Source organism: Stegastes partitus, unplaced genomic scaffold (genome assembly GCF_000690725.1).
Source record: "Stegastes partitus isolate 25-593 unplaced genomic scaffold, Stegastes_partitus-1.0.2 Scaffold72, whole genome shotgun sequence".
Classification (NCBI taxonomy): Eukaryota; Metazoa; Chordata; class Actinopteri; family Pomacentridae; genus Stegastes; species Stegastes partitus.
Genome location: NW_007577803.1, coordinates 810,208 through 823,060, shown reverse-complemented (window position 1 = coordinate 823,060; position 12,853 = coordinate 810,208). Strand labels below are relative to the sequence as shown.

Genomic DNA, 12,853 nt, shown 5'->3' with positions numbered 1-12,853 from the left:
CTCCAGGACAATACGACCATCTGGTGGCAAAGAACCCTTGACACTGAGAGGGAAACTGATCACAAGAACAGACCAAAAGAATGCCTTTTTTAAGTCATGGTGTGTTTTTCTTCAGAATAATTCAACCCACGTAGGTAGGTCTTGAGTTACAGGATGGAAACTATTACTCTAAAAATCCTTGTGTCTTTAGGCTAGTTCAGATGGACCAGACCAGACCAGAATCGATCACTGGTGATCGGCACATCACCAGTTATGCCGGTTAGATTTCTCAGTGGGCATCACAATGATGTAGACAACACTTCCATAGTGAGCTCATATGTGTCCGTCCACACAGCTCAGGAGGCAGAAGCAGCCAAATGTGGCTTTAAGCTGTTGCTCCATGAACCTGACTCACCTGACCCACACCTTCTGACTTTTATCTGTTTCCCAAACTGAAATCCCGCTTGATGTTCTTCTTAAAAGGATAGCGTAGCCTGAACACTGGTAGACCGGATGCACTGAAGGTAAAGACGTTGAAAACTAACTAAGTTCTTCTCTGATGTTTCTCCTCTGTTTGTTACCGACGATGGAAATAAGGCCTGCTCGGGTGTTTTGGTGAATTATCCATTTTGGCAGCAGCGCCCACCGCCCTCAGCACAAATGTTCCACCAAAACACGTCCCCACAACACTGTTTAGTAGCATCACCACTGCGTCCTGAGCTCGGCACTGCCAAAGACGGCTGTAACTGATTAAAATAAACACTAACAAACAAGTCTTCTTTTTTTCCCCCTATTGCAGCAATTTGATAAGGCGTAGTCCGGCCATTCTGTCTAATATCCTCTGAGGCTCTGACGGGAGCTTTGCAGCGGCTGATGCATCAGGATTATGGTGGTTGGTTCATTACAACCTTGGAATAAGTGGCCATTTAGGAGACAGCGAGAGTCTGATGAAAGATGCTGTTTAGTTGCAGTATGGGAAGTGCAGGATCCGCAGTTCTTGAAAGTTAATCCACGCTGGGTACTAAAAGTCAGGATGTCTTAGTCTCTGCTGCTGCTGCTGCTGCTGCTGCTGCTGGGATTTTTGACCAATTTTTTCTTTTTTTTAATATCTGTCTCTTGTGGGCTTTCCAACTTTTGGAAAGTTCAGCACTGAGTCACTGGAGTTTTAGGTGGGGAGGAGTTTACGTCATGTTTAAAGAAACAGCAGTGCTTCGTATCACACAGGTCATATTGTGCCAAATGTTGGGGCGTTATGGCCTCAGTTGGCTTACAAATGGATTCATGCTGTTCCAACTGTAGATAGCTCAAGTCTAGTTTGTATTTATAAAAGGTTGTTTAAATGGATCTTTATGACATAAAGCCCTTAAGAGACTAAATAAAGGCTAAAAGTCACTGGGTTGTATGATGTCAAATGTTGGGGCGACCCTACAGAGGATAAAGCTGTGTATAGAAAATGGATGGATGGATGGATGGGTGGATGGATGGATGGATGGATGGATGGGTGGATGGATGGATGGATGGGTGGGTGGATGGATGGATGGATGGATGGGTGGATGGATGGATGGATGGATGGATGGATGGATGGATGGACGAATGGATGGGCGGATGGACGGATGGATGGATGGATGCATGGATGGATGGATGGATGGATGGATGGATGCATGGATGGATGGATGGATGGATGGATGGATGGACGGACGGACGGATGGATGGATGGAATATAGTTAGACATCAGGAAAGAGACGGCACACTCTGGACAGGTCATCTTTCCATCAAAGAACATAAAAATACATAAAATATTGTACTTAATGATGCAAGTAAAGCACAAGTGAGTTCATTAAATTATGAAAAAAAAACACAGAAGAATCAAACTAAAAGCACAATGATGGCATTAAAACAAAAATACATTGTCCAGTTTGGAAAGTACAATCTTAAACATCTGTTCTAAGTTTATGCTGCTGATCCAGTAAAAAATGTGCGTCTTTAAAAGAGGAAATTGCAGCGACAACCACACTACTGTACATTACTACTACTTAGGAGAAGTGCCAGCCACACATCTTACTTAAGTGCAACAAACAAGCGAAATAATCAGTGTTTATGCAAAGAGCTTTCCTTTACGGCGCTCACCGCTCAGCCTTTATCTTCCCTCCAAATTAGCTCTCACCACAAATTGTCTCCCGTACTCCGTGTATCCCACCCACACCTGCTATCGACACGCAGACACGGATGCAGACGTACACAATGTACGCCAGCATTTTGTTCCTGATGTAACTGGATTACAAGTGGGCGGCAAGCCTCTTTCTCCCTCCTGCTCCCAGATTCCTTTGAGTTGTCTGAGAGAAACCGAGGAACAAGGCTCGGATCGCGCTCAGAAAGAACCCGTCTGTCGCTCACATTTCCAAAGGGTGACAGCGAAGGCCCGCTTTCACATTAGAACTTCTGAATTCGCTGTCAAAATAAATTATTTACTTTCTGGGCGTGCATTAGTTGAGAGTCTCTCTCTTTGTTTTGCTAAGCATCATTATCTGGCAGCTTCTTCTTTTTCTTTTTTTGTCTGCTGCATTACGTTTGCTTTTGGGGTTTTCTGCACAGATTGCCTATTAAGTGTTGGCAAAACAGCCGTCCTTCTGGAGAATTACACGTTTTTAACTGTTTAGCAAAAATTAGCGAGTGCCTGCAATTTTCTTAAATTGTAGTAGTTTCAGCTTAAAAGCAGATTACTTCAAATTTGACCAATATTTTAGAGTAACTGTTTTATTTTTTTTAAATAAATACTGAAAGGACGGCTTCTCAGAGAGGCTTAAGTAAAGCACTTTTAAAAAGCTTTGTGCGCTGGTATCGTATGATGTGTGTGTGGCCCTGGATCACCTCTAATGAGACACTTTGACAGTCAGATTCAGTCGAGTCCCCGAACCGGCTCCTCTGTGTCCTCTTACCGCTAAGGGCAATGCCTGACTAGCACACACACACACACACACACACACACACACACACACACACACACACACACACTCAGACTGGGCGCTGATGCCAGCTATAGCAGCTCAGAGTAGCCCCTCAGGGTGCAGCTCTGCAGTTCAGTGGAACCATATTAAGGCCACCTCTCTCTAACGCCGGGGTCACAGCGTTTGCCTCGTGATACTGAACATTCTGCAACTTAAGCGAAAATCCGAACAAATCACCTTGCTGTCTTGCGATTTATTTCACAATGAAAGAGGCCATTTTTTCTTTTTGCTTGCTGTTGTGTGTCTGCGAGTGTGTGTGTGTGTTTGTGTGTGTTTGCAGCCAAATGAGGACACGTGTGAGCATTGTGTTTGCGCACTGTCTCAATTGTTGACTGATTTGTTTGGGCCTTCTCTGGTTTTAGAGATAAACACGTCGAACCAGATATGAATATTCCTAATGGCTTTTTAATGTCTTTCTAATTTGCCCTTTAAAGGGCTCTAATGGACTGTCCCCATGTTTGCACAGAGAGGAGAAACACTGGGCTGGACTCATTTAGTTGTTACCTTGCACCAAGGCAGACAGGAGCATCACACGCCACGACTTCCACTGTAGGGAGGAACACAATGCCGTCATCTTTCACTCCGGCGATCTGTTGCAGCGCCACATGTCTGTGAGAAGTTCTTAAAGCCTCGGTGTTAGAGCAAATCTCTGAGTTTAAGTAGAAGGAAAATGCTGATTTTCAGACTTCAGTCCCTGTTTAACAAGTAGGGATTTGCTCCAAGAGGGTGTAAAATGTCAACATGTACACATCACAAAGCACTTTTCTAAGATTGAAGTTGTTGATCCTTGAATTTACTGTAACTCTACACCTCATGACGAACTCACATTTCAAAATAAAAGTCAGCAGCTGCTCGATTATGTAATTAAAAACTAAACTGTTCTCCAAAATCAGCCAACATGTCTGTCAACAGCAAAACAATATAGATTATTACCATTAATGCCAGTGTATTAGTCAGGCTGCTGTGCTAAATGCATACACTGTGATTTATTTGACAGGAAATACCCTAAAAATTATAATTTCATTCATGTGTATGTTTCTCTTTCACGATGTGGTGACAGACCGACTCTATCCTCCAACACAGAGACCACACAGTGCTTCTGATAATGCAGCAGGTGAAGGGGGGAGTGAGACATATGGAAGTTAATAACCTGTGAACCTGGCTGTGTTATACTGCTGCAGTTGGCCTCATGAATCATGGGGATCCTCCAGTTTGCATTATAGTGTGAGCCTGTAAAAAAAAAAGAAAAAAGAGAGCGAGAGCGGGACTGAAAGAGAGCGTGCTCACTGATAGATGTGTCATTAATAGTGCGCTTAACCTCACAACACCACCTCTTTTGCTGCCGTGAAACACACGTGTTGGTTAACAGTAGTAATCGCTGGCAGGGAAAGTGCATGTGAGTAAGAGTGAGAGGCGAAAGGTGTGAGCAGAGGTTGATTGCAAAGCCATTTCCCAAGGCTTTGTCGCGCTCTGTTAGCTGAAGAGCTCCATTTCAAAGACAATTTGTCTACTGCTGAGCACTTTGGCAAAGAGCGGCCTTGTGGTGGTGGAAGTCACTAGTCTTGTGTGTGTGTGTGTGTCTGTGTGCTCGAGTGTGTGTGTGTGTGTGTGTTGGAAACTTTCAGCTGCACACATGAATCATGCGGCCTACATGCGTACAAACTTGTGCAAGTGCATCGGTGTGTGTATATATATATATATGTATAGAAAAATACAGCACCACAGCCCTTAAATCAATCCCTCGTGATGCTAGCCCAGATGCAGGCCCCTTCCAATCACCATCCAGCAGCCATCAGAGCCAGACTGAGTGGCCACATTAGCGAGGTCATGATCTGCTCTCCAGCTCGTTTTTTTTTTTTTTTTACGGCAAAGCCGGCTTGGCAGCTCGCCCACAAGATTTTTGGAGTGGCCTTCATCATCTTCAGACTGCAGCTCTGTAAAGTGTATTTCTTCAGATTGTGAGATCTCATTAACCTGCAGTCTACTCGTGTTGTGTTTTTAATTATAGCTTTGATTCTTTCCCTACCTTTTTCACTTTGTGTTGCATATACCTACTATTTTCAACTCTTTTTTTTGCATTTGTGTAAAGATCTGCTCTTCTTTGTGCGATTTCAGTGATGCAGAGTTCAGTATTGGTTTTTTTTGTTCTTGTTTTTAACAAACCGAGCCCAACAATAACGATATCAGTACTTTAAGCATGCTTTCCCATGAGTAATAGCATTTATGCACTTTAGCAACAAGATTTCCTTTGGACAAAAAAGTGGTGTTTTACCACAGACTGCATATAAATGATGTAGCTGCTGCAGGATCTGAACAGTGAAGTCAATGCAAAGTACCTTCAGCCTGCATTCTTTCAGATGGCCAGCAGGGAGCGACTCCTGTAATATGTCAGACTGCAGAAAATGACCCTCCTTCTCAGCCGATCTGTCACCTCAGTAAACATTTTTCTAATGAGTTTATGGTGTCGATCGCTAATTTCAGGTCTTATTTAATACCAGATGATGCTCATTTTGTACATTATGGTGCCGTGTAGAGTAAACCAGGATGTGTTTGAGGGCCTTGTGACCGAAGTCATGCATCATGTCCTTGAGTTCTCAGTCAGACCTTCCTCTTGTCAGACGTGTCCTGTTTTGAAAAACAAATACGGAAATGGACAAAATGCAGCATTCAATGGTACAAAGCAGTAGTCAACAAACCCATAGGTGAGGTAATGGCGGCTACACCCAACTTTTATGTAGAATCTATGACTTATACACAGTCTGGAGAAATGTGGAGGATTCAGATGTACTGCTGTTTCTGTCTGTGTGTGTATAGCACCTTAAATATTACAGCAAATAACCTGGAATAATAACTTCTTACAAGATAAAGCACATAGTTTATCTTTTCCATGTGTGCTCACAACTTCTTATCTTTTTTTTTTTTTTACCTTCATCCAGGTACGCTGTTCTGCAAGACCCAGCAGGCTGGCTGAGTGTGAGTCCAGTCAAAGGAACTGTCAACACCTCGGCCTCGCTGGACCGCGAGTCTCCTTATGTCCACGACAACAAGTACACAGCTGTCTTCACCGCCACAGACAACGGTGAGCTGCAATTAACTCACTGTGTGAAAGAGACAGAAGATAATTATCCAGTGTGACATTTTTTTAAATAATCGGCGAAACTTTCCGATGCGTAAATGTCCATTTGTTACTTCTGATATTATGAAACAATAATTGATCTAATTAATAAAAAGCATTCTGTTTGTTTTATTGTGGTGCCACTGTTTAGAGGATAAAACCAATTAGATGCAAAAAAAACAAAAAACAACCAAACAGTGACACGAGTTCTCTTTAACTACCAACTGAAACAAACATGTTTATGTATGAGCTACTTAAAGAGTGTTTCCATTGTCGTGTTTTAATGCTCGACTTAATGCGGTGGCGGAGTGGCGTCAAGGTTTCCCCACCACATATTTATTCTCATTTTCCTTTTCTAAAGAACTCCTTTTCGGTGCAGAGTGTTGTTACAGAATCACTGCGGCAAAGTGTGAAAAAAAAAAAAAGTAGAAATCAAACCTTTTCATATGCATAGAAAGGCCTGTCTGAAAAGACTCACCTGGCCACAGTGTGACTGTCATTATCCCATGGTGACAATGGGATGGCCTTAAGTGGCACCGCGTCTATCGGACCATATGCCGGCGGCTTGGCAATGTCGGTGGAGCTGCTGCTCCGAGGCTCTCCGAGGAACAGATCAAAGTGTCGAGAGCAACTCCCTTTTTTTTTTTTCTCCTCTCGCTCTCTCGCTCTCAGTCTCATCATCTCTCTGTGTCTCTCTGTCTCTTTGTCCCCCCTCTCTCTGTCTGTCTCCCTCCCTCCCCCTATCAATCCATCTGGTCTCCTGTACTCAGGAGATTCTGACAGATCCATTAGAGGAACTGAGGGATTCTATTAGTAGGCAGCAGAATAGCACTGTTGTGCTGGGAAATTCGGCAGCCTTAGAAAGATGAGCATTGAAAGAGGAGTAATGATGGGGCAGGAGGAGAAGGTGGGAGGAGGTGGAAGAGTCAGGGGAGGAAGAGAAAGGAAGGGACATAAGAGAAGATAACAAGAAAATGATATAGAGCCGGGGAAGTGGATGAGGAATAGGTAGAGAGGATGAGAAATGGCGAGTGGACAGAGCCGGGAGAGAGATTTGTGCCGGAGCCAGAAGCTGGATAAGAGCACACAGCTGGATATTATTGAAAAGTTTTCAAGATACAAAGACTTGGGATTTAAATTTGTAACCTGAGAGTTTTAATTTGAGATCATTTCATCTCCTTTTCATTACAAAAAGTTTAATTAATCAGAGACAATGCCGTACTTGAACTTGAGTCCTGCAAGAACTCGCCTGCAGTTTGCTTTCTGCATCTGTGTCCTCAGGTCGCTGTTGGGCGACACTAGTAAGTATCCCTCATAGGCTTTTGTGTTGTGCATTTAGGTGTAGAGCTGGTCACCCAACTCAAATGTTATCAAACCATTAAGTTGCTCATTATCAGTGCACATCGTTGCCATACATACGAGCCAGTAGGGACCTCCTCCACCTTCTCGTATGCTCACCAGGCATGTTAGCGCTAATTTTAATGGCGCTCCCTCACCACCTCATATGTAGCCAAGTTTTATTTCACCAACGAAAATAAACAAAAGTCCACATGTGGAGGGTGGAGGAGATGGACGAGGCATAAAGCAGCAGCTTGATCCAAATCATGTTTTTGCTTTCGCTCTCACTCGCTTCTTTTGGGTTGATGTTTGGTTCAGTCCGGCACCAAAACAACCTGATTAGGTTTAGAAACGGGTCGTGGTCTGGGTTAAGATCTGCTGCTGTGTTTACCACGTGGGAGGAAGCTCCACTTTGTGCATTTTCAGCGATGAATCCACTGCACTGAGTCACACAGCCGCAGGAGGACGTTATCGGTCTTACTTTGTCTTTGATGAGGATGGATGGTAGCGGGTCTGCTGAGTGTACAAGAAGGCGACGGTGGTCCCTACTGACCCGTGTGTGTATACGGATGATATTCACTGATAACGGACCATTTAACGGACATCTGAATCAAATAGTCGGGTATTGAACCTTAGTAGCTTTTTAATACGAACAAGAAATGTGTCCAATGCAGCAAACATCACAATAACAAGGAAGCATCTCAAGTTGGGATCCGGTGCATCCATAGACGAGTTCACTCACTCGTTAAACACATTTTCCTCATTGACCCTTGTATGGCTGCTTTATTTAGAAACAATTAACCTTTTAGAAGCTGGACTTTTTTTGCTATATGAAAACAACTGACCAAACGACTTGGTCAGCCGAGGTCCAAAAAACTGTGTTGTCTTGGTATCATCTTAAAACTCAATTATCACTTTGACACTAAAGTCAAAACAAGAGGAGCTTTGTGAGCTGGTACCTGAACACGGCATCATGTTGAGCTTCATCTAAATGTAGTCGTGCTGCATTTTGCATTTCAGTAAATTAAAGGAAACAAAAACAGACTAAATATCTTCAGTTCTGCCAAAGAAGTTTTAGGCTCATCTAAGGTGGTTTATGTGATTCATGTGAGATGTGAACGTTTAACTGGTCGACTGTAGCTGCTTCTTCCATGAAACATGGCCGACCGAGCTGACATAAGACAATAACTACAACATTCCCAACTTAAAATCATTTCTAAACACTTCTATCCATTTTTTTTCCAGTTTTGTTAATTTCTTCTTTGAGGTTGAGTTTCTTCCACCTCGTTTATTGCAGTTATTCATAATGTAGCATAGAAGTGCACCTAATCACACTACACTACACTGTTTGTTTGTTTGTTTGTGTGTTTGTTTGTTTGTTTCCCCAGTAGAACCAAGAACCTCTCGTTTTTTAATTTATTTATTTATTTTTTTGACACATTTATAAGGTTTGCTGCAGGTTTGGGCAAATTTAATGTTTGTAATGTTCATTACATTGGTTTAGTTTCTCAACATACTCGCCCAGAATGATTTAAGAAATAGAGCTGCATTAGCAGCTCGAAGCTCGCCAGTTCGCGTCCCGGTGAGGACACCTGGGATCTTTCTGCGTGGAGTTTGCATCTCTGGCTTCCTCCCACAGTCCAGAAACATGCTGAGGTTAATTGGTGATTGTAAATTGTCCGTAGGTGTGAATGTGAGTGTTCTTGGTTGTCTGTCTCTAAGTGTAGCCCTGTGATAGACTGGTTACCTGTCCAGGTGAACCTGCCTTCACCCTGTGTCAGCTGGGATAGACTCCAGTCCCCCATGAGGATTAAGGTGTAGAGATGATGGATGGATGGATGGATGGATGGATGGATGGATGGATGGATGGACTGCCTGTAGCTAGTTTCATGACAATCCATCCAACAGCTGTTGAGACACTTAAATCAGAATTATAAATGTCAACTTCATAGTGGCGCCAGAGAAGAAAATCAATCTGGGATTCTCCAAAGTTTAAGGATACAGCGTCTACAAACTTTGAATATCTGAGTGTTCTGAAAGAGAAATTCTGTCTGAATACATTTCCTGTTAGATTTCAAACTATTTCACGTTGACGTTGAGCGGCTGGTTGTATTAAATGAAAAGTCAACGGGTTGACAGAGTCACCAGGATTCATCCTCTGGGGACCATGAATGCTGCAGCCTTAATGTCCATCCATCCAACAATCACATTGTTGAGATATTTCCATCTGGGTCAGACAGACTGACAAACTGGCATTACCATCCAATGAGCTAAAACATTAAACAAAACTGACATAACGTGACAAAACATGAAGCTCCACCTGCACTCCGTCCTACATACGTCCAAGAGGTGAAATAGATTAGAAGCACTCGTCTCTGTGCTGTTCCTTTTTCTGCCTTCACAGATGTAGGCGAGGAGAACCATAAAAATCCCAGTCCGTTAACAGCTCAGTGCGGCTGAGCGTGTTCACGAGGTGGAAATATGAGCAGAATACTGATACCTGCTTGACCCCTGCCTCCACTCTGCTCATGCATGCTGTGTCATTGACAGGACAAATTTGCTCCTTTCCCACAGCGAACTGTGCGATGATTGTATGACAACCAGCCCATGTGGACTACCAACCGGGTATCGATTGACCCTTACATCTTCATCCTTATATTTATGTGGAGACCTCCAATGAATACCTATTCACCCGGCTGTGGAGAGGAGGAGGAGGAGGAGGCTGAGACACAGCGGAGCAGCGTTACACAGAAAAAAGGAGGAGGTGAAAGAAGACGCCTATATAAAAGGAGAAAAATGATTTGGGAAAAAGTATATACCAACGGGGTTAGAGCGAGGTCTCTAATAACTCTGGATTACATTTATCTTCACCGCTTGCAGATACATTTCTTAACACCTAATACTAAAATCTAACGCGCCAGCCATGCCCTCAGAGTTTTACCTACTGAAGAATATTTTTCAAAATTAAAAGTAAGCTGACCTTAAGTTTTGCATTGTGCCACTGACTCGATTAAAAGCCTCCCCTTTTCAAGCTACAAGAGCGTTTCTGAAAGCAGTATTTCCTCCCATGTCTCGGGTCAGTCCCGGGGCCCGTTTTAGCCGATCTGACCTTGCGTGTTAGCTTGAAATAGAAAGCACGCTCTCGGTAAGTGTTTTGCATGGTTAGCGACAGACTGACTGTAGCTGCTGGTTAGCAGCATGAGGGCAGGTCAGCTCGAGCAGCCCTCTGGGCAGCAACAGATGGAGAGTGATGGAGCGAACATGCTACAGGGAGAGACTCCAGTCCAGACGGAGGAAGAGGAGGCGAGGACCGCGGACAGATATGGGGCAAAACAAAAGGAAAGATAAAAGAGAGGAGGACGACTTCATAAGTTTTGTGGCGGATTAACAAGGTGCTGATGTCAAGGTCAGGGGTCGTGTCAGCCGGAGGATTAGCGGCGGCGAGCACGTAGTCTGGAGGCGACTCTCTGTTACCATAGTAATCAATTCCACTTGCAGGAGAGGCAGACAGAGCCATTTGTCACCCCATGATGTGTGAAGTTACAGACCTGAGCGTGATTGTCGATGCGCATACATGTGAGAGTGTGTTTGTTTGCATGGTCCTCCCTGCATCTGCATTTGTGCTCATTGCGTTTCTTTTCCCATCGTTTATCCACTAGCTATACTTGCTTTATCCTGTCAGGGGGCGCGGAGGGCTGGAGAATATCCCCGCTGTGCACGTGGGCCGAGAGGCGGCGTGCACCTTGAAAAGGTCGCCAGTCAATCAAAGGACTTCCTGTCATCATGTGATTCTGAGTTAGTGAGTCACAGAGTTGTTGCCCGTGCAGCAGCAGCAGCAGCAGCAGCACTTGGCACGCCGACGGCGCGGCACAGTATTGTTTGAGGGGGATATTGTTCCAACCTGAGTGAGCAGTGGGCTTGACGGGCTGTTTATATAAACTCTGATCAGTAGCTGCTGGTTTTGCGCGCCAGCAAATTCCCTTCTGCTCCCTGATTCCCCACCGGGACGCCAGCTGTTCCTCTATCTTACCCCCTTCTCCTTCCTTCGCATTAGTTGTTTGTATTCAGCGTTGGCGGGTACTCGTGTCTGTGTGTGGGTGCCTCCGACTTGTGTGTGTTCATTGTGGGTTTTAATGTCTTTGTCCTGGTACATGCAGGGGCTCTCTGGCCCTGCTCCTGTGTATCCACTCACTGCTGTGTGTTGTGGTTCAGTGTTTTCGCCTGCTCCTCATTTAAATGTTAAACCGCCTCCTGGTGGGAGCCATTTGTCATTGGGAGGCATGAATACATTATCAAAGCCCCAGTCGTCTGAAGCACGGCGGCGCACACTCACGCGCAATCTTCAGCGTCGGCTGCCACCGAACCTGCTATTAAAAACTCTCAGTAATGCACAAAAGAGCCAAGCAGTGTTTGCTTTGAACACATGGCCGTACGGAGGAGAGACCTCTATTTAGACTGAGAAGCGAGGCTGTGCACACGTGTCTGTCTATCTGGATCACAGTGTGACAACCTGTGCGTAGTCAAAGAGCTTTGTTAATTACAGGAATATTAAGTATTACACACACACACATACGCGCAGTCAGACTGAGCGATGTGATAAGTCGCAGCATTCATCACAGTCACATCACATCCCCTCTGGTTTAAATCAAAAGCAGGAAGGAAAAGTGGAGAGGGGAGGCTGAATTCTAATGGGTCACAGAACAAAACTCTTTGGTGCTCGGATGGATGTAAAATTAAATACGGCGGCGGGTGTGTGTGTGTGTATGTGTGTGTGTGTACATAATGTGTGTGTCCATCTATCTCTCTGTGACAGGTCCACATAATGGGTTCATCATCTCTCAGGAAAGAGAAAAAGACTGACGGCGGTAGCTGGCTGTCAGCAGCACAAGTGTGTGTGTGTGTGTGTGTGTGTGTGTGCAGGCCCATGTTTGTGTGTTGCTACATGTGTCCGTCTTCCTTTTTCCTCGCGTGACGGCTGCCCCCGTTGTGCTGCCTCATTGCCGTACTAAGTGCTGGGAACCAGTGTGCAGCTCATTGCCGTAATGGGCTGAGTAATTTCCCGGTTTCGGGCCGGCCCAGATGCGGCGGTTTGACTGCTAAGCGCCTGTCATGTCACGAGCGCGCGGCGAGGCAGCCTGGCAGGCTAAATGCAGATAGATGGACTGGTGTTGTGTCTTTAGCCAGCTGTGATCAGGCTGCCTCAGACTACAGCAGGGAGATAATACAGCATGATGAGCCACCGTGTCAGCTCGCTGCACCGGGCCTGAAGAGCACAACAGGCTAGAGTTGAAAATTGTAGTCTTTTGCATTTGTGTCGGTGTTTAGGGAAAGCGTATTTTAGCTAAGCGCGACTCTCCGCTGAGCTCAAATTCAGTTATCGATGGATCAATGTTTGATTAGCATGAGATTTGTGAAT

The 12,853-nt window shown here is 44.7% G+C and overlaps 1 protein-coding gene across 1 annotated transcript in view; it reads left to right on the top strand.

Moving 5' to 3' along the window:
• The window catches only part of cdh13 (cadherin 13, H-cadherin (heart)), a gene marked incomplete at its 5' end in the record, with an annotated part of 203,020 nt that overhangs the window by 158,951 nt on the left and 31,216 nt on the right, over positions 1-12,853 (top strand). The window contains one exon of the mRNA XM_008276457.1: positions 5,921-6,063. Coding sequence (XP_008274679.1) covers positions 5,921-6,063 — 143 coding nt within the window. The remainder of the gene's footprint in view (positions 1-5,920; positions 6,064-12,853) is intronic.